The following is a 20007-nucleotide window of genomic DNA, read 5'->3' on the forward strand; positions in this document are numbered from 1 at the left end:
CTGCCAGAGAGTTCCAGCAGTCTCTTTTTTTAGAATAATTGATAGGAACATAAAGATTGACAAGAGAGATAGCCAACTTACTTGTGAGGTGGATTATTTTTGTGAATATCCAATGTAGGGTCTCGTGAGTTTTGATCAGTTGATATTTATCTTCGGTCCAGAGAGTTGCGAGTCCTCCCGAAGAGCCCCGAGCGCTGACCGCTATGCCTGAGCTTTTCTTCCATTTTGACTTGCTGATTTCTAGCAGAGCTTGTCCTGGTATCTTTGTCTCTTGGAGCAAGAGGATGTCTGCAGGTTCCGACTTTCATAGGTCCTTTACTGCTTCTATTTTTGCGAGGTTCCCCAGACCTCTGCAATTCCAAGAGACTAGCTTCATTATTTACCTGCGAGCGGGGTGGAGCCACCCTTGGATGACCTAGGCCTGCTATTTCTTCCGATCGTCATTTCTATTGTGGACTGGCTTCCTTGTGTTTTGAGCCTTTGTTCTTCTTCTTCTCTTTTTTCCTTGCGGGATTTCCTTCCAACTCTTTTTAATGGACGCTCAAAGAATTCTTCCTCTGAGGACTCTGAGCTTTCGACTGCCTTTTTCTTTGTGACTTCTACATAGGTGGGGTTAGGGTAGCTGCCTTGGGAGGCTTCAATCTGGATGGCGACCCCTCCCTCTTTGCTTGGAGGAGGGGCTTCTACATGATCCTCGTTTTCCTGAGCTTTGTTTAGTGGATCATTCTGTACACCCTCCGTTCCTTTTGAGATTTCTACCGTTTCCTGAGTTGGAATGGGAATGTTCCTAGCTCCTGTTGCTGCACTTTTTCCTGCATCTTTTTTTGCATGGTCTGTTCTCTGGACTAGGGTCCATTGGTCCCCGATATGTTTTTCAGATTGCTCCTCTACTCTCTTCTTACAGTGCTTTGCGAAGTGTCCGTGACCGTGGCAGTGTCTGCATTTAAAGGGGAGTTGTTCATAGTCGAGCTCTTGGACGTGCGTCCAACCTGCCACCGTGAGCTTTATCGCTTCAGGCAATCCTTCCTCGAGGTCCACTTCAACACAGATTCGGGCGCATGATTATTGGTCTTTTCTTACAGCCTGATCTATGTATTTTCCTAGCGCATTCCCGATAATCTGGAGCGATTTTTGATTCCAGCAGTGAAGAGGCAGATGAGGGAGTCTCACTCACACCGGCACGGCAGATGGGATGTCTTGGGAGGGATCGAAATCTGGAGTCCATTTGTTTAAATATAGGCCCTGGGGCCCCATGAAGTAGGGGCCATTTCTGAATATTAAGCTTCTCTCTTCCGTGTTTTCAAACACAAAAAAAGTACCCTTTGCCCACAAAGTAGCTCTTAACTCCGTCTTTTATCAGAGGTTTCCAGTTTCTTTGTGTCCATTCCTCCACGGATTTGGGGGAAGGCCATAAGCCTGTAAACTGGCCTATGAGACCTCTTTCTGCCATGTTCGATGCCGCTTCACAGGTATCCTCCTCTGGCAGGGCAACTGAAGGAATTGTATCCATTCTTTTGATAAATTTCTGCTGGAATGCAGAAGGAGGGCATTTTGTCCCGGATGCAATCAAAGATCTGAAGGTAGAGACTTCGGGAGGCGGATCAGCAGGGGGGGCAGAGCCCTCAGGAATCTCCATCTAGCTACAAGAGGGGAGGGCGAGGCTGTGCGCAGGGGCGCAGCAGCCAGGGCGGCGCTGAATGGCTCCCAGAACCCTAGCTTGCAGATCGCAGGGGGGTAGCGTGTGATAGCTTTTTGACTTGTTAATTGTTTTTTTATTTTTTTAACTGAAACGAGTATTTTTATTTATGGGAGGTCGAAGCCAGATCACGCATTACAATTCGCTGTTACAAACAATACATTTCTCTCCTTTTGCAAGACCTCCTTACCCTTTTAGGGAATAGTTGCCATATTCGGTGCTCCTGCATTTATGCTGATCATGCTCTTTTCGAGATTACATCCTGTGTTTGCCAGTCTGTCTGCTTCTGTGTTTAATTCTCTGAGGATATGGAAGAGTTGTACTGAGGAAAAGTCCTTCATGAGTCTGATCACTCTTGTAAGCTGCTTGTTTAGTGCTGGATCCTTGAGCCCTTTCTTATTTATTAGAGATTTTATCAGCAATTCTGAGTCTCCAAAAACTATGATTTCCTTTGGGTTTCCTTTACTGGCCAGTTGACAAGCTTTTAAAAGACTGAGAACTTCTGCCTGATTGTTGGTTTTGAGCCCAAGTCCCCAGCTGAAGTCCTCGTTTCTCCCATTCAGGAGGTAGATGACCCCCCCTGCTCCTGACCTGCCTGGATTGCCTTTCGAGGCTCCGTTAAAGAAGATAGTGCATTTTTCTTGTGATTTCCACCACTTCTGGAAACTATCCGAGGTGTCTCTAATCTGCCAATTTTCCTTACGAATTGGGCGAGTGAATGCTGAAGGTCTCGGCGTGGGGGAGAAGCCATCCAGCCAGGCCCTTTCTTCATTTCGAAGGGAGCTATCTTTGACATTGGATTATCTCAGAGTTTCTATTAGGAGTTTCTTGGCCTACTCCGCTACGGTTTCTGCAGTGATTTATTTTTGGTTGAAGACAGTTTCGTTCCGGGATAGCCACAACTTCCAGCAGACATATTTTGGAGCTGCAATCCACACCTTATGCCAAAGATATTTATCAATGATGTTGTAGGGGTATCGAGCTTTCCAAGACGAGAACATGTCTGTGATCGTACAATGTGCTGGGGGTCTCACATTCAGCCCTGTCAAGAAGCTGGTCCAGGCCTTCTGTGCATACTCGCATTCGATGAACATGTGAACTGAGGTTTCCAATGCATTTTTGCAGAGTGCGCATCGATGAGGGCCAGCAATGTTTCTTCTGCACAGATTATCTCCAGTCAAGATTTTGTTGTGGAATAAAGTCCAACAGAAGAAGTTGATCTTGGGAATGCTGAAGTTTTCCCAGATCTGCTTCCACACTGTTTCCGGGTGCGGAGAATCCTTTTTACCTTGCATCTGTAGGTATCCTTGTTTGGCTGTGTACACCCCTGTTTTCCCCCATCCCCATGAATCTTCCTCATCCTTATGCACTGGAGTAAAGTCTGTAATTGCATCTGTGAAAGTTTTTAACTGATCTTTTAAGTGCGCTGGAATGTTAGGCAATGACCAGCTCTGCCAATTGCCTTTGTTATCCCACTCCACTATATCCTCGATTTTATGGATTCCTTTTGAACTTAACCAATCTCTTAAATCAGCAATTTCATTAATGGTTGAAAGTGGAGGATGACCCATGATTCGATCTCTCCACAACAATATATTTTTGTTGTTCCCTGGAATTTTATACAGATGGGTTCTGAAGAATTCGATCCATTTACAGCAGAGCCTCCAAGCCTGCGTTCCTCTAGGAGAAAGCGCTGGATTGAAGGAGGTGATCGGCTGATTTTGGAGGTCCTTGAGATTTAAGAGCTGAATGATAGGGTGCGTGGGCTCGGTTATTAACTGCCACAGAAGTTTACAACCCAAAGCTAGATTTTCTTGCTGGGGGTCACGAATTTGGAGTCCACCTTTTGCAATGGGATGCTTCACTGTTTCCCAGTTAATAAGATGAAAGCGGTTGTTGTTTCCCTTCCCACCGTTCCACAGAAAATTCCGCATTAGACAGGAGATTTGATCTGCGATTTTTCTTGGAGCCATCGGCAAAGAGGCTTGGAATGTAGGCAAGGCTGAAAGCACAGAACGTATTAGAGCGAGCTTTCCGCCTGTGGTGAGCCAGATGCCACCCCACGCTACAATATTTTTTTTGAAATTAGAAATCACCTCCTCCCACAAGTGATTGCGGTTGGATCCCATCGTCAGAGGTAAACCAAGATACTTTATTTTATCCCACGCTGCATAGCCTTTGAACCCCAATTAGCTGGCAATCCTTTCAATTGTTTGCTAATCTGTATTCCATCCATAAACAACACTTTTCCTCTCGCTGACTAACGCTCCGGAGATGCTGCAATACTTTTGAAGAATGGTTTTGAATGAGTTAGCGATTCTCGTGGAAGCACCCCCAAGAAGGAGTGAATCATCAGCAAAGAGCGCGTGATTCACTGGGGCTATACCTTGCACAATTCTTATCCTAGGTATGGAGCCGATTTGTTTCTCCTGAGTCAGCTTCCTGCTTAGTGAATCAGCCATCAGAATGTAAAGAAAGGGAGAAAGAGGGCATCCCTACCTCAATCCCCTGGTGGCTAGAAAAAACTCTAATGGTCTACCATTCACCATTGGGGCGATCCAGATGTTTTCAATGCAAGCTTTGATTAGGTTTATGAAATCCTGGTTGAATCCAAAGGCTGCAAGAACCCTGAACAAGAAAGAACGATTAACTCGATCAAAAGCATTACACATATCCAATTTGATGATCATACCTTGTTCTTTCCGTGTTTGACTGGAATGGAGGGCTTCTTGGATCTGAATGACATTGTCCAAGATTTGTCTGCCTTTCACAAATCCACCTTGAGCCGGAGAGATAAGCTTTTGGAGGAGGGGCTTCATTATGTTAGCCAGCAGTTTGGCCACGATCTTGTAGGATGAGTTGCAGAGTGAGATCGGCCTGTATCTGTCGAAGGAGCCTGGGTTTGTTTCCTTGGGGATTAAAGCAAGAAAGGTGGAGTTTATTCCTCCACCCACTTTTGCCTTCCTCAGGATTCCTCTTATCATTCTGAAGAGATCAGTTTTGATTATCTCCCAGCAAATTCTATAAAAATGAACTGAGAATCCGTCAGGTCCTGGAGCTTTGTCTGTTTCCATGGACCAGACTATATTAATTATGTCTTCTTCCGTGACTGGGCTCAACAGAGAATCATTATCTTCCATGCTGACAAGGTTTGGAATGGTTGTGAGAAATTCTTCTGCATCCTCCTCATTCCCATTTTTTCCGCACTTCGAAGATTCTGAAAATGGTTTACAACTGCTTTTTTGATTTGAGAAAATCCTTTGTACACCTGACCACTAGTGCTGGTGATTTCTGCTATATGATTGCGTGAGAGGCGAGCCCTACACTGTCTATGGAAGTATGTGGTATTTCTATCCCCAGATTTGAGCCACAGGCTTCGAGACTTTAAGTGCCAATATTCTTCTTCATTTCTAAAAGAGCAGTATGCATTCCTTTGGGCAGATTTTTCATTGGCTAAGTCTGTGGGAGAGGGATCTTTCTCCTCCATTTCGAATTGTATTCTTTCTAGCTAAAGAACTGCTTCCTTTCTCTGCCTAGTGGGGGTTTGCATAGTTCTCTTTATCCAATCTTTAAGAGCTTTTTTTGTGTTTTTTATTTTTTGTTCCCACACAAAGCTTGGGGATCCGAGAACATCTATCCTCCATGTTGTTTGGACTGTTTCAAAGAACCCTTCTTTACCTGCCCAGAGAGGGCTGAAACGAAATGGGAGGGGGCCAAGATCTTCTTCTTCTTTTATGCATAAAAGGATTGGCTTATGGTCCAATGTGAGCTTTAGGAGGATCTTGGAAAAAACTATTATGTTGTCCATCATTAATGAGCTACTGATGAGAAATATGTCCAACCTAGCAAAGATTTGATTTTCTCCTGTTCTGTTGTTAGTCCAAGTGTATTTTCCTTTCACAGGTTTGAAGTCAACTAAGTCCCACTGCAGAATTAGATTTCCCACTGTGTTGATGAAAGTGTCCCTAGAGTAAATCCCTCCTCTTTTTTCTTTGGGATCTAGTATTATATTCAGATCACCGCCTATGACTATATTATTGGGGTTGTTCTGCCCTATATAATCCAAGAGTGTCCTCCAGCACTCTCTCTTTTCTTCATAATGAACAGGAACATACAAGTTGAACAGAGCAAGGGAGAGATTGCTTACAGTGTGGCGCAGTTCTGTGAAGATCCAATGTTGGGTCTCAGAAAATCGCTCTAATGAGAAGGAGTTTTTTGACCAAAGTGTGCCTATTCCTCCGGCCGAGCCCCTTGCACTGACAGCCTTTCCCGAATCATATTTCCATTTCATGATGTTAGTGTTTAGAAGGGCTTCCCCTTCTATTTTAGTATCTTGATGCATGAGGATGTCCGCAGTTTCCATCTTCAATAAGTCTTTGATAGCCTCTGCCTTATTGGGATTACCCAGTCCCCTACAGTTCCAAGAGACCAGCTGCATCATTTACCACTTGATGGGGTGGGGCCTCCTCCCTTGGACGCCCTTGGTCTTGTATTTCTCCCGATGGTCATTTCAATGGTAGTTTGACTGCCTAGGGTTTTCTGTCGTTCTCATTCTTCTTCCCTGGTTTCCTTGTTTGTTCTTCTTCCCACTTTCTTTGATGGCCTTTCAAATGTTTCCTCATCAGATGAGCCCGTGTTTTCTAGGTTCTTCTTCTTTTGTTTTATGATGTCAACATAAGAAGGAGAAGGGGTATTGCTAGAGTTCGGATTTGGGATGTTACCTGGCTCTTGAATGTCTATATTATTCATCTATGGTGGATCTTCCTGCTCGGCCTCTGGAGGATCTGCCAGTGGTGTAAGAGATTCGAAGGGGTTTTTGTCTCCTACAATGCTGTTAGCTTCCCTGCTTCCACTGTTTTGATTGCTTGCATCTTCTTGCCCTGATTTGTTCCCTGTCTCTTTTGCTTTGTTTTTGTTGTTCTGCCTGTTGCTTGTTGTTCTCTTTGCTTGCTTCCACTGCTCTCCTTTTTCTTTTTCTGTTGTTTCCTCATTTTTTTTTTGCAGTATCTTGCAAAATGCCCATATTCATGACAATGTCAACATTTAAAGGGTAGTTGTTCGTAATCTAGTTCTTGAATATGCAACCAATCTGCCACTGAAAGTTTGATGGCTTCAGGAAGCCTGACCTCCAGATCGACTTCCACACAGATGCGTGCGCAGGAGAACTGATCCTTCCTCGGGGCCTGATCAATATACCTGCCTAGGGCATTTCCAATGGATTTCAGCGAGCTCTGACTGCAGCAGTGAAGAGGGAGGTGCGGGAGGCGCACCCAAACAAGGACGACTGTGGGCACATCTTAAGTAGGATCAAAATCTGGAGACCATTTTTTCAAGTATAACCCTCGAGGACCCATGAAATAAGGTCCATTTCTGAAAATCAAGCTTCGGTCTTCCCCGCTGTCAAACACGAAGACGAATAACCCCTTTCCCACAAAATGGATTTTTATTCCTTCCTTAACCAGTGGGATCCAGTTTCGATTGACCCATTCATCTACTGCCTTCGGGGATGGCCATAGCCCTGTGAACTGGCCGATGAGGCCCCTTTCGACTAGGTTTAGCACTGATCTACACGCATCATCTACTGGTATAGACACCGTAGGGATGTTATCCAGCTTTTTTACGAACTTTTGTTGCGAGAGCGAGATCGGCCTCTTATCAGCTGCAGCAAAAAGGGCACAGAATGCATCTAGATCTGAAGGCGGAAGGGGATCACCTCCATTCGCCATGGACAGGGATTGAGGGGCGAGGATCAAAGCAGGGACCCCATGCACCAACTCAGATCGACCCCCAGAGCTGTCAAAACGCGATAGAAGCTCGAAGCCTGAACCTCTTCGATCCTAAACGCCCTGCATGCCGAAGATCTCTCCGAAGAGTAGGGCTCCACGCCTAGATCGGGTAGGGCAGAGCCGAGCCCAAGGGCAAACGCGAAGGATTTCCGTTGCAGAGATACGCGCGCGAAATTAAGAGATCAAAGGCTATTGACAATAGTGACTTGTTAATTGTTTTTAATAATTCATTTCTTTTATATTTTCATATCTTTTATTATTTAATTAATTGACTATTGATATTATTCTCTCGGATTAATCACAATATTAGGATCTAGAAATAATGCATCCATGTTATTATTCCTTAAGATCAATCGATCCTTCACCTTATCCTGAGGATGGACCACATTAGTTGGTTCGAAAGTCGACCAAATCCTAATAGCATGATTAATGCGAAAGACATCTATCTATATTATGGATTACAAAAGTCTTAGATCTAACAATATTGTTTTCATTATTAATTTGAAATTTAATTAATTTATTGTTATTTTTGTTAATTTTTTAAAATCAATATAATTTTTAAACTTAATTATGTAAATCTTTAAATTAAAAAATATTTTATTATTAAATTATTATATTAAAAATCAATCTTTTACTATTTAATTTTCATACTTATTCCCCCCCTTTTTTACTTGACCCTTAATGACTATTTTTGAATAATTTCATTATTTTTCCCGAACAAATAATTTATTTATTTTTTATTTAAGGCTAATCAAAACTCGCATGTTATCATTCAATATTCTCTAGTCCCTGATGTGGGTGGAGGGTCCACTCGAAACGTTGGACAAGATATTAATCCTATACACAGTTCCATCCTGAAATCTTCTACGAAATAATCGATTATTTAATTTAATTTGTTTATTAAATATAGTTAAAATTTAATAACTTAATTTTGTTTCCTGTGAATTAGAATTTCTATTAAGTGTGAAAAGATTTTACATACAGTAGCAAAAAACTAATGGTCTCACCCCAGCCAAGTTTGTTTACCATCGATAATTGACAATTAAAAACATCCAAAATAAACTAAGGCATGCTCCCAAATATGATAAGACCAAATACACCAAAAAACCTACAAAATACATAACTTCTCAATCACCATGGATACTCATCAGAAGTCATGGACGTCAGATTGTCAAGCCCTATCCCTTGGGAGGAGGAGGGAGATACAATCACTCTACATGCTACTCCAGATGAGTCAGCCATGCTTCCAAATTGTTCAACTTTTCTGGCAGAAAATTCTATCCATGCCACACCACAACCACATGCTCATGAAGGTGGCTAGGATAGGATGGTGGCTAAATTCAAGGGAAAATTTATGTTGAAGGATTACCAGTTGAATTTCTTCACCCAAATAGGTAATCTAGGCAGAAATTCATGATGATGAAATAATATGAAAGAATATACAGAGGAACTTTACAAGTTGAATATAAGAGTAAGTCACATTGAAGAAGATGTGCAGAAGGTGGCCATGTACATAAATGGTCTAAGACTTTAAACTCAAGATGAAATCAACCTCTTACCCTTGAAGACTATGGAGGATTCTTATTAGACAACATTGAGGGCAGAAGAAAAGTTAGCTAGGAAGTAGAGCCAACACAACAGAGCAAGCCATCTAGATAGAGGGAAAGGGGCTCTCAACAAGGGAAGAGCCCAGACTCCAAGAGAGGAAGAAGGGAGTACAAGAAGTCGAAAAATGGGAAGTTAGATGCTACACATGTGGAAAGACAAGCCATCTATCACGGAATTATCTTGAAAATAAATCAGCAAGCCGAAGAGGAGTGCATGTTGCAGAAGCTATGGATGAGGCAATAACAACAAAAATAAAAATGGAAGCCCCTAATTTGGATGAGTCCCTAATGCTGAAGAGGATTTTAAAGGACAGAAAGAGAAACAAGACCCAACATAATGAAGGAATTTATTTAGAACAGTCTACAAATCCAAGGGAAAGTGTTGCAAGGTAATTATTGATAGTGGAAACAATGAAAACTAGGTTTCTGTAGAAATGGTGGAGAAATTGGAGTTGCAAAGGATGTCACATCCTACTCCATATCAGGTGACAAAAGAGGGAGATCTAATTTTGGTCAATGAATAGAGCAAGGTGGAATTCTATATTGGAAACTACAAGGACGAAATGTTGTATGACATCATGCTTATGGACATTTTCCAAGTCTTATTAGGTAGGTCGTGGTAGTATGATAGAGGTGTTATTCATGATGGGAGAAAGAACACCTACTCTTTTGAGAAGGAAAATTGCAAGCACATGTTGCTACCATTCGAAGAGAAAGGAGCAAAAGATGATGTAGGCCCGAGCGTGTTAATGATGTCTGGGAAAGAGCTACTACAAAAAGTTAAACAAGAAGAGGAGGTGTAGTTCGTTGTAATTGGTAAGCCTCAAGTTTTCTTTACACACACAAATCTAAATGAGTTTCTTGTTGAAACTTAGTCATTATTAGATGAATTTATTGATGTTATTATTGATGAGTTACCAAATCCATTACCACCCGTGAGGAGTATCAACCATCATATAGATAATGCCAGGAGCTATTCTACCTAACAAGGTTGCTTATAGAATTACCCTTAGAGAAAATGAAGAAATTAGAAACTAAGTCCATGAGTTGTTGGACAAACGGCTGATCAGAGAGATTCTGAGCCCTTGTGTTGTGTTAGCTATCTTGAGTCCAAAACAAGGCGGAGGCTAGAGGATGTGAATCGATTCTAGATCCATTAACAAAATAACCATTAGGTATAGGTTCCCTTTACCATGCATGGATGATATATTGGATTGTCTTAGTGGTGAAAAATATTTTTCCAAAACAAATTTAAAGAGCGGGTATTATCAAATTTGAATGAGAGAGGGGGGTGAGTGGAAGACAATGCTCAAAACCAATGACGACTTGTAAGAATGGCTGGTTATGCCTTTTAGCTTGACCAACACACCCATCACTTTAATGTGGCTCATGAATGATGTTCTCAAAGAATTTATTGGCAAGTTTGTGATTATTTATTTGGATGATATCCTAGTGTACCACAAAACTAAGGAAGATCATCTTAAATTTTTAAAAATGGTATTGAAAAAATTGTAGTAGGAGAAACTTTTGATAAATATGAAGAAGTTTTCTTTTCTTAAAACATAATTAGTTTATTTGGAATTTGTAATTTCCACCAAAGGGCTAAAAATAGGCCTTGAGAAGGTAAAAACTATTAAATATTTCCCTTCCCCAACCAACATACATGAGGTGATATGATTCCATGGATTGGCCAACTTTTACAAAAAAATTATTTAAAATTTTAGCCACATTTTTGCACCAATGGTAGAGACAATTAAAAAGGAACAACAAGCTTTTAAGTGGACAACAATAGCAGAAAAAGCATTCCAATTGATGAAGAAGTAAATCATTGAGAAAACTATTTTAGATTTTCCTCATTTCAAGAAGCCTTTTCAAATACAATGTCATGCCACCGGGATTGCCATTGGAGTTGTTGAAATCAATGATGATAAACATAAGTATTCTACTTATGAAAAAGAGTATTATGCAATAATTTAGTCCCTTAAGAAGTGGAGGCATTACCTTATGCCCAAGGAGTTTATTTTGTACATAGACAACCAGACATTATAATTTATTAACGAAGAAGACAAATTGAACCAAAGACATGCAAAATGGGTTGAGTACATGTAAAAATTTTCTTTTGTTTTAAAGCATATTAATGGGAGCGTTAATAAAGTTGTTGATGGTTTGAGAAAAAGATGTTTAATTCTTCAAGAATTCCATGTTAACAGGCTGGGATATGAGCATCTCCAAGAGTTGTATAAGGACGATTCAATTTTTAAGGAAATTTCTGAAGCTTTGAAAACCCTATGATCAAATATCGATGCCCATGGCTAGAATGTTTGGTTCAAGAGGGATTTTTGTTAAAGGATAGAAAACTATGTATTTGAAGAGGATCGATGAGAGATAATTTGCTAAAAAAAAACCATAGTGGATGGCTTACAGGTCATTTTGGCCATGACAAGACCTATGCACAATTAATCTATTTTTATTAATGGTCGAGTATGAGGGAATATGTCAAAAGGTTCATGGATACATGCATAATTTGTCAACATGCTAAAAGGAGATAGCATAATGCAGGACTATATCATCCACTGCCCATACCAAGCAGGCCTTGGGAAGCCATTAATATGGAATTTTTTTATGGGTTTTGTAATACTCAAAGAAGCCATGATTCAGCTTTCGTGGTAGTGGACAGGTTTTCTAAAATGGCGTATTTCATAGTTTGTTCCAAGAAAAATGTTGCTTGCCATATTCCAAATTTATGTTTCTGGGAATTTTTTCCTGGGAAGTGGTGAGACTACATGGACTACCTAGGAGAATTGTCTGAAATCGAGACAGCAAATTTGTTGGACATTTCTGGAGAACTTTAAGGAAGAGACTGGGACAAACTTAACCTATAGTTTAGCCTATCATTCCCAAATGGTTAGGTAGACTGAAGTGGTTAATAGAAGTTTGGGAAATTTACTGAGGTGTCTCGGATGTGAGCATTATAAACAATGGGATAAAGTTATTCCACATCCTAAATTTTCCTATAATGATTTTCCTAATAGGATCACATACAAAACTCCTTTTCAGATTGTGTATAGTATGCACCCGAGAGGTATTTATGAACTTGGGAATTTGGGAAAAGGAGAAAATCGAAGTGTGGATGCAGAGGAGTTTGCTACAACAATGCAATTGATCCATGAGCAAGTTAAATAGAAAACTATAATAAAGCAGCCTTAAATAGAAATAGAGGGATGATATCAAGTGAAGAGAGGTGAATGTTGAAGTTAGGATTCTGGTTTTAGCTCATTTAAGGAAGGAAAGGTTGCCAAAGAGTGAGTACAATAAACTGAAGTTGAAAAAGATTGGTCCCTGCAAAATCCTGAGGAAGTTTTCAACAAATGGTTACAATATCGAATTTCCTCCATATATAGCAATTTCCCCTATATTTAATGTTGCATACCTATGCCCTTATCAGGAACCTGGAGAAGAAGCAGAAAATCAAGAAAAGACAATTCAATGGGAAAAACAATTAACTACAACTCAAAAGCTACAGATCGAAATGATCCTTAATCAAAAGCTCATTAAAAGAACCACTTGGTTAAATGGAAGGGCCTTCCAGCGAAAGAAATAATCTGGATGGATGAAGCAGAGTTCCTAAAGCGTGGAAGCATAGTTCCAGATATTATGGACAAGAGTCCATGAAACCTTTTGCTTTGAGGGAGTTTGATGCAAGAGCATCACTCCACATTTATTCTGACACCAAATTCTGTAAATATATCATAGTTAATTTTACTTATGTGTCCTTGGAGGGACAATTACGTAAGTTTGTTCTTTTTAATATTAGTAAACGTGCCCTTTTCACAGGACAAATATTTTGTTTGCTAATATTCACTTCTACAACAAGGCTTTGTTGTCCATTTTAAAACATTTGTTAGTGGAAGCATGTCCGTGTTCAGTTAAAAGATATTTCTTCTTTAATGTTGTATATATATATGTATACTCGGAGGCTTCGCGGTCATAAACACTAGAGAGAAAAAAATAAGGAATCATTTTCATTTGTTCCTTTGATGATTTCATTTATGTTTTACTGTTGTCCAAATGTTTATTGCTAATCTCTATGTTTTATCTCTTTGGGATTTTAAGTTCTGCCTCTAAATAAGTTTCCAGAATAGTGATTCCATAATGGTAGTTGAATTCCTTACTAGTCGCGAATAGAGATAATCTTCCACACCTGAGTGATCATGATTTTGAGTTAAAAGGGATGAACGGAATTGTGATAGGAAGAATTTCAAAATCTTCGCAAAATGCACAGAATTATTTGTTGCGGAGTAAGTATAATTAACATAAGTTCCTCCTATCCAAAGAAGGTTGGGGTGGCAGAGCATTAGTCGGGGTCGGCCCCTCAAAACCTTTCTCTCGTTCCTTTGACTTTGAAAATAAATCCCAACCCTAACCATATTGGAAATTGCAAAGAGTTTGGAAGTGTGTATACATTTCTCCTTGAAGGTTCAGTTCAAAATTTTCAAATGAAACAAAAGCGAAGTAAAAGGTTTGTGCTTCATGAAAAATTTCAGAGTGAGAATGAATAGAGGTATTCTCTTGAGTTTTTTTTTGTGTTTAGATTTTCTAAAAGAGAAAAAAATGGGATACCATGTTGTCGTTGCATTAAGAAATCATGTTTCTTCTTTAAATTATTATCATTTTCTTAACCTAGGTTAGAATTATATGCATGTCCAATTTTGAAAGAAGATTATTTTTATCTCTATAATTCATTGTTCCATAAATGTTTTGTAAGGGTGAAACAAAATTAAGAGAGCTATCACAAACATTGAGACTTGTAATAAAGTTGGAGGTTCACTTTACTTAGGGATTTTTGAGCTATCATTAACCTTGGGATTTGGAACAAAGTTGGAGTTTCTCCTTTGCTGGAGATTCTCTATTCTTTCTCCATTATTTGACAAGTGAGAGAACGCGTAAATAAGAATGGAGACTGCAATAATTCTTATTGGAAACCACTTTCTCTCCACCTTCAAGCTATTTGTAACACCTTCAAGCTAGTTGTAGCCACCTTGATTGTAACACATTAAATAAGCATGGGCTGCAAAAAAATAAAATTCGAGTTTATTCAATATTTTTTATAGTTTTGAACAACATTAATTAATTAAAAAAATGTAACAGAGATGCCAAAGTGAGTAGTCTTTAAGGTTGACTTTTTAGAGTTTCTGGGGATTTCTGACCAAAATTCAATAAAATAATTTTGTGGCCAAATATTGATTTATGTTGTTTAAACTGGTTTTTTGACTACGTATATGGATTCAACATCCTTAAAAATCCCACGGGAACTTCGATTGTTAAGAGCTCACCTGTCAAACTTGTGATTTTAATGAATCTCTACGATATTCTAAACAAATTAGATCGGATAATAAACCATTAAAATTTCCAAAAAAATCGCACTTAAAAACTACTGAGAAACAAAAATCAAAATTAACTTCTACTGAATATTTTATATAGCTTTAAACCACTCTAATTACATTAATTAATTTAATTAACATAAATACAAAAAGTTGAATTAGCTTTTATTCAATATTTTTTATGGCTTTAAACAACCTACCTTATCTTTTATTCAATATTTTATATGGCTCTAAACAACCCTACTTACCTTAAAATGAACCCACCTTTAAGAATAACCTAACTCATACAATAGAATTATTTTCAAATTTTGTTACAAATAAAAATACTCAGTAATAGTAATTTATTTGCAAGACTTGAAAAGAAAAGTAAAAAATCCTCGTTGGTTACTATTTAAAAAGAGTATTTTATAGTATGCCAAATGTAATAAGGCTGCATAGCTAGTGTTCCCCGCTGCTTAGATTAATTATTGAACTTTGAAAGGTATGGACGAATTCTCAGATTTAAACAAGGGCTTAGTTTAAATATAGTTAAATTAAAGTAAAAAACAATAAAGATATAATAGGAATTGGTCCATTTTTCCAGAAAATATCATGTGCAATGGATTATACCATAGATGTAGATAAACAAGTATTCATTGTGTGGCCCGGTTACAAGAGCACATATTAAAAGATGGTTTATGATAACAAACGACTAGGTTAAAGATTGTTCACTAGTTTGAAATCGCAGTGGATTATACCATAGATGTAGATAAAGAAGTATTCATTGTGTGGCCCTGTTACAAGAGCACATATTAAAAGATGGTTTCTGATAACAAACGACTAGGTTAAAGATTGTTCACTAGTTTGAAATCAATACTAGAAAAAAAAGGAATATTAACTCAGAATGATATGAGATATTATTTTTGGCATTATCATTAACTTAAGACTCATTTCCATGGATATTTGTTGCAAATGATTAATTTCTCATGATTTTGAATAGTCCTCTTAGCACAAATTGGATGAAGGGATGCTCACAAGGGTGAAGAAGTGAGATTCAAACTAGCAAAATGAATAATGTAGCATTGATCATCACTTTTGGGACTTGCACTTGATAATTAGGACTTTCTAACAAGTCATCCATCTCGACACTCCTTTGGCTCAAGTGCACTTAACTTTGAAGTTCACTTGATTCTCAAACCTACTTAACTTGCTAGCCCATTTGTAAAACCTTAGCAAGTATTGTGCTATATGAGCTATTCAATTATAAATCCCTAAATCTTTTATTTATTAAGAAACTTTTATAATTCAACATATAAAAATAATATTCTTACATAAATATACACATTTATAACAAACTAATTAATAAATATGAGTCAATTTTTTTACTAAATATAATATGTTACAAAATCATTACTAACAATAAGCTAAAAATAATTTATAATAATAATCAATAATATCACAAACAATATAACAAAGCAGCTAAAAAAGTTACGACAAAGAAGAAGAAAAAGGACACTTGAATCTGACACCAAATTGACAATATAACCAAGATCTTACACTAAATGTATCATTAAAACAATATAACTAATATTTTAATATAAAAATATTTTATTTAAGTATAGGGGGTTTACGCAGTGCATTATATTAGATATCATTTTGGTATTCAACTGTGTTAAGTCATTCCTGTATGACCATTTCCATGAAAGGTAGTCGTAACTGACTAATTTCTCATGATTCGAATAGTTCGCTTAGTACTCATTGCATCGGGTGATGCTCACAGGGGTGAAGAACTGGGATTGAAACTAATGAAACGAATTACCCAACGTCAATTTTTAATCTACTTTTAAGACAATGACAAATTTATATAATTAAAAAATTGCTTAATTAAATTAAAATTGAGATAATATAGGGTTGACATTTTAATTTACAACGTGCAGTTTGTTTCCTTGTCCTTTCCTTGGGCTATTTTCAACAATGTGGGGTAGGCTACTCCACTTTTGATCCTTGAAACAACTATACATACATATCAATACATTATTCTTTGGATTATTGTTATCATATTTTCTGTGTAAAGAACAATTAGCTTAGACTATATTCATTTTTAATTAAGATAAACAAATAATCAAGTGCTTTAAATAAAGTCAAAATTTAAATTTCCCTGATTTCGAAGAAGACGTGACAATATAGCGAAAATAAGTGTGGCGGCGTTTGGTGACAGGTTGGAGCAAAGTACTTCTTTCTCTACATGATCTGGCGACAACATGATTACTCAATAAGATCTAAATTTTCTTGACCAATCATAATAAAAAGATTAAACTTAATATATATATATATATATATATATATATATATTCACATTACAAAATATGCATTTGATTCTCTTAATCCCAAAAAAGTAAAGCACAAAATTTGCTAAAGTGAAGTACTTAATCACAAAAAAATTAAGCACAAAATGTGATTATAAGAAGTTGGGTTGGGATTTTTTTTTGGGATTTTCAATTTCATGTGATCTTTTTTGGTTTTAAATTAAATGTAAAAATTAATTATTTAAGTTTATTAATAGTGATTTTCTAATGAAAATATTCTTTATCATGAAAAAATGAATAGTTAATTAAATTTTGTCCATGGGCTTTCGATTGATGGTGAATGGGTGCACTATTAAGGCATTCTCTAGTATAGGTCACTCGTTCAAATCCCTGGTAGGTGCTTACCTACCAAAAAAAAAGAATAGTTAATTAAATTTATTGTTTGAATCTTTAAATTAAATTTTATTGTTTGAATTTTTAAAATATAAATTGTATAGATGTTTTTCTTATTTGATATTTTAGGTAGACACTCCAACCATTATCAAAAAATTAACTACACATAAAATTATTAAATATTTAAATAAATTCAATATTTTGAAAAAGTATCTACATATTTCTAATGTAAAGACTTAACAATTTAAAATTATAATTTTTCCAATTTTAGCCAAATTCCAAAGGTGTTGTCTAAGGGGATCACAATTTCTTACATGGGGCCAATTTATGGCTTGAATTTGACCAATTTTTTTCAAGAAATTTGATTGTGGGAGTGTTTAAATCATTTTTGATGGCCAAAATGGATTCGACACCATGAAGACCCTGAGACACCCAAATTATGAAACTTGACAACTCTAACCAAGATTTTGAAAAATTTCAACTTGGTTTTCCCAAAACCATACTGGAATTTCTATTTCTTTCTCGACAATATTAATTTTGGAAAATATTCCAAATACAATTAAAAAAAGGAGAGAAAAAGTGTTATTGTTAAAGTACTACTCAACTTGCTTTATTTTTTAACAATGCCACACCATTACCTTTGAATATTTACAATCATGTACGCTTGAGAACATGGTTACTTTTACCCATGCCCACACATTTTGAATTAAGGGACTAACGAACCATGCGTTTTGAAGGAATCTATAGAAAATTACATCTCACATATTCGTTTTCTTTTCTACACTATCATGATTATTATTGTCATGATATTAACATTCATGGTAAAAAAATACTAAAGAAAACTAACAAATCCATATATGGATCACTTTTCTAAGTCACAAATCTTATAAAATATAATAGAAATTAGTGAATCTCCTTTTTCCATGTACAAAGTCCAATTAATCCTCAATTTATGTACAAGATGGGCCAAACATCGTTTTTAAGTCCTCGTTATATCAAACAGAAACCTTGGATCCCTGCAATGGAGATGCTATACGTCATATACAACTTCCTTGTCAGCGTACATCACTAGCGCACACTCTGATGGAAAAATTGCGGAAAACCTCGATGTTCAAATCAAAACTTTCAGCGCAACGGTTATCGTATGCATCCAAGCCGGAAAACCTCGATGTTCAAATCAAAACTTTCAGCGCGACGGTTATCGTATGCATCCAAGCCAAAAAATTATGAGACAACAAAGTATGAAAGCACATGGCCATTCGAGTCACTACACTCTTTTTGGAATCAATATTATTAAAACAAAGGATTTTTCAAGCCAGGCAGAAGGAAGGACCATTTCTCTCGTCCTCGACCTCTGTACGTCATGAAGATGATGTGTTATCACTTCGTAATTTCCCTAAGTTGTGGAGTGAAATCCAGAGGTAACCAAAAGACCACTTGTGAAGCTAGGATTTAGCCCTTCCAGTTTTAGAGAGGGATCTATCTTTCTGATTTAGATTTATGTTTTAAGATAGTAGGCTAGTTATTGATATTTGAGGTTGGTTTTTCAAAGGTTTGATTGAAAAATGCAGGTAAAGTCCATTAGGCATGGAGTCATGAACTTTTAAGTTTTGGGCAATCAATCACAAAATGAAAGAGTAGTTGTAATAGGGCAGGATATGCAAACTTTTGGATCCGAATAAGGTCTCTGTGGAGTGAAAGGATGAATATGATTTAAATTCAATTAAATATATAACATACTAAGATGAATTATATACTTAACATTAGAATGAAAAATTAATATTGTTTATAAGCTGGAGCAGAGTACACTTAAGCAAATTCGGCCCTTAATCTTCTTGCAACAATAAAGAGGGAAAACATATGGAAAACTGAGGAAAGAAACAATTTTATAGAAGAAAGTATATTGCCAATTGTTTGACACGAGAATCCTGGAAAAAAATCTTTGTATTTCTATAAATTGATCACTTCCAGTACAATGTACAACTTACATCAATACACAACTCCTTTCTTCATACAAGTTCCAACCCTTGTTAAGTCTTATTACAATATACTTATAGACTTCTTGCTAAATTAATTTCGGATTCCAAAATGGAATTCATTAAAAAATAATATCTAACCAAAATTACATAATTTTCTGAAACAAAACTAGAAAATAAAATGTTTGGAAAAATTCAACTGTCACTTGAAATCTTGAAGGAAATTTGTTTCTAACTGTGACTTTTTCTAGCTTCTAATTTCTATTTTTGTGCCAAAGTTGTAGGTCTTCAGTTCATCCTTATTTGACCAACTCTAGTAATTGGTCCCAACGTTCTTCACCTGGGATAAAAAAATTTACCATGTTTCTAAACCTTTCATCTACTTCAGTGTAAGTTTGAAACATTGGTTTATTAAAAAATAAATGATGAATTTCATGTTGTATGTTTAAATCAAACTACAGGCCTTCTATAAAGGCTTCTCCACTGATATCTCCTTTTTCCTTTGCAAACTTAGACGCATCTACAACTATGTTGCATAACTATTCTTGGTAATTTTCTAATGGAATCAATTTTCCATTAGAGTTCTGAGACTGGGAAGTCCTTTTTCCTGCAATAAAGAAAACTTTATGTTGAATCTCTTAACCTGTAGCTCCAATTCTTTACACTTGTTCTCCAATTGCACCATTAAATTCTTCTTAGTCAAAACTCTTTTGACTTCCATCACTATCTTTGTTCTGTCCTGAATATTGAGCTCTTCAAGTTCTTCTCTGGTTTTAGAGTTCAGTATCCTGATGATCTTTTGTGCTTCTTCTAGCCTATGCTCAATATCTGCTTTAGTTTGCTCTAGTGCTGCTTTGACTCTCTGCACCAACTCTTCCTATTC

The 20007-nt window shown here is 37.1% G+C and overlaps 1 protein-coding gene across 1 annotated transcript; it reads right to left on the reverse strand.

Moving 5' to 3' along the window:
• Positions 1–2556: 2556 nt before the first annotated feature.
• On the reverse strand, positions 2557–3267 carry LOC149213847 (uncharacterized). Its single transcript, XM_089389182.1, has one exon. The coding sequence runs from the start codon at positions 3265–3267 to the stop codon at positions 2557–2559; it is 711 nt and encodes a 236-aa protein (XP_089245308.1).
• Positions 3268–20007: the final 16740 nt, after the last annotated feature.

Source organism: Pinus tabuliformis, chromosome 1_1 (assembly GCF_031772625.1).
Source record: "Pinus tabuliformis cultivar Carrire ecotype Pingquan chromosome 1_1, CPIR1, whole genome shotgun sequence".
NCBI classification, from domain to species: domain Eukaryota; kingdom Viridiplantae; phylum Streptophyta; class Pinopsida; order Pinales; family Pinaceae; genus Pinus; species Pinus tabuliformis.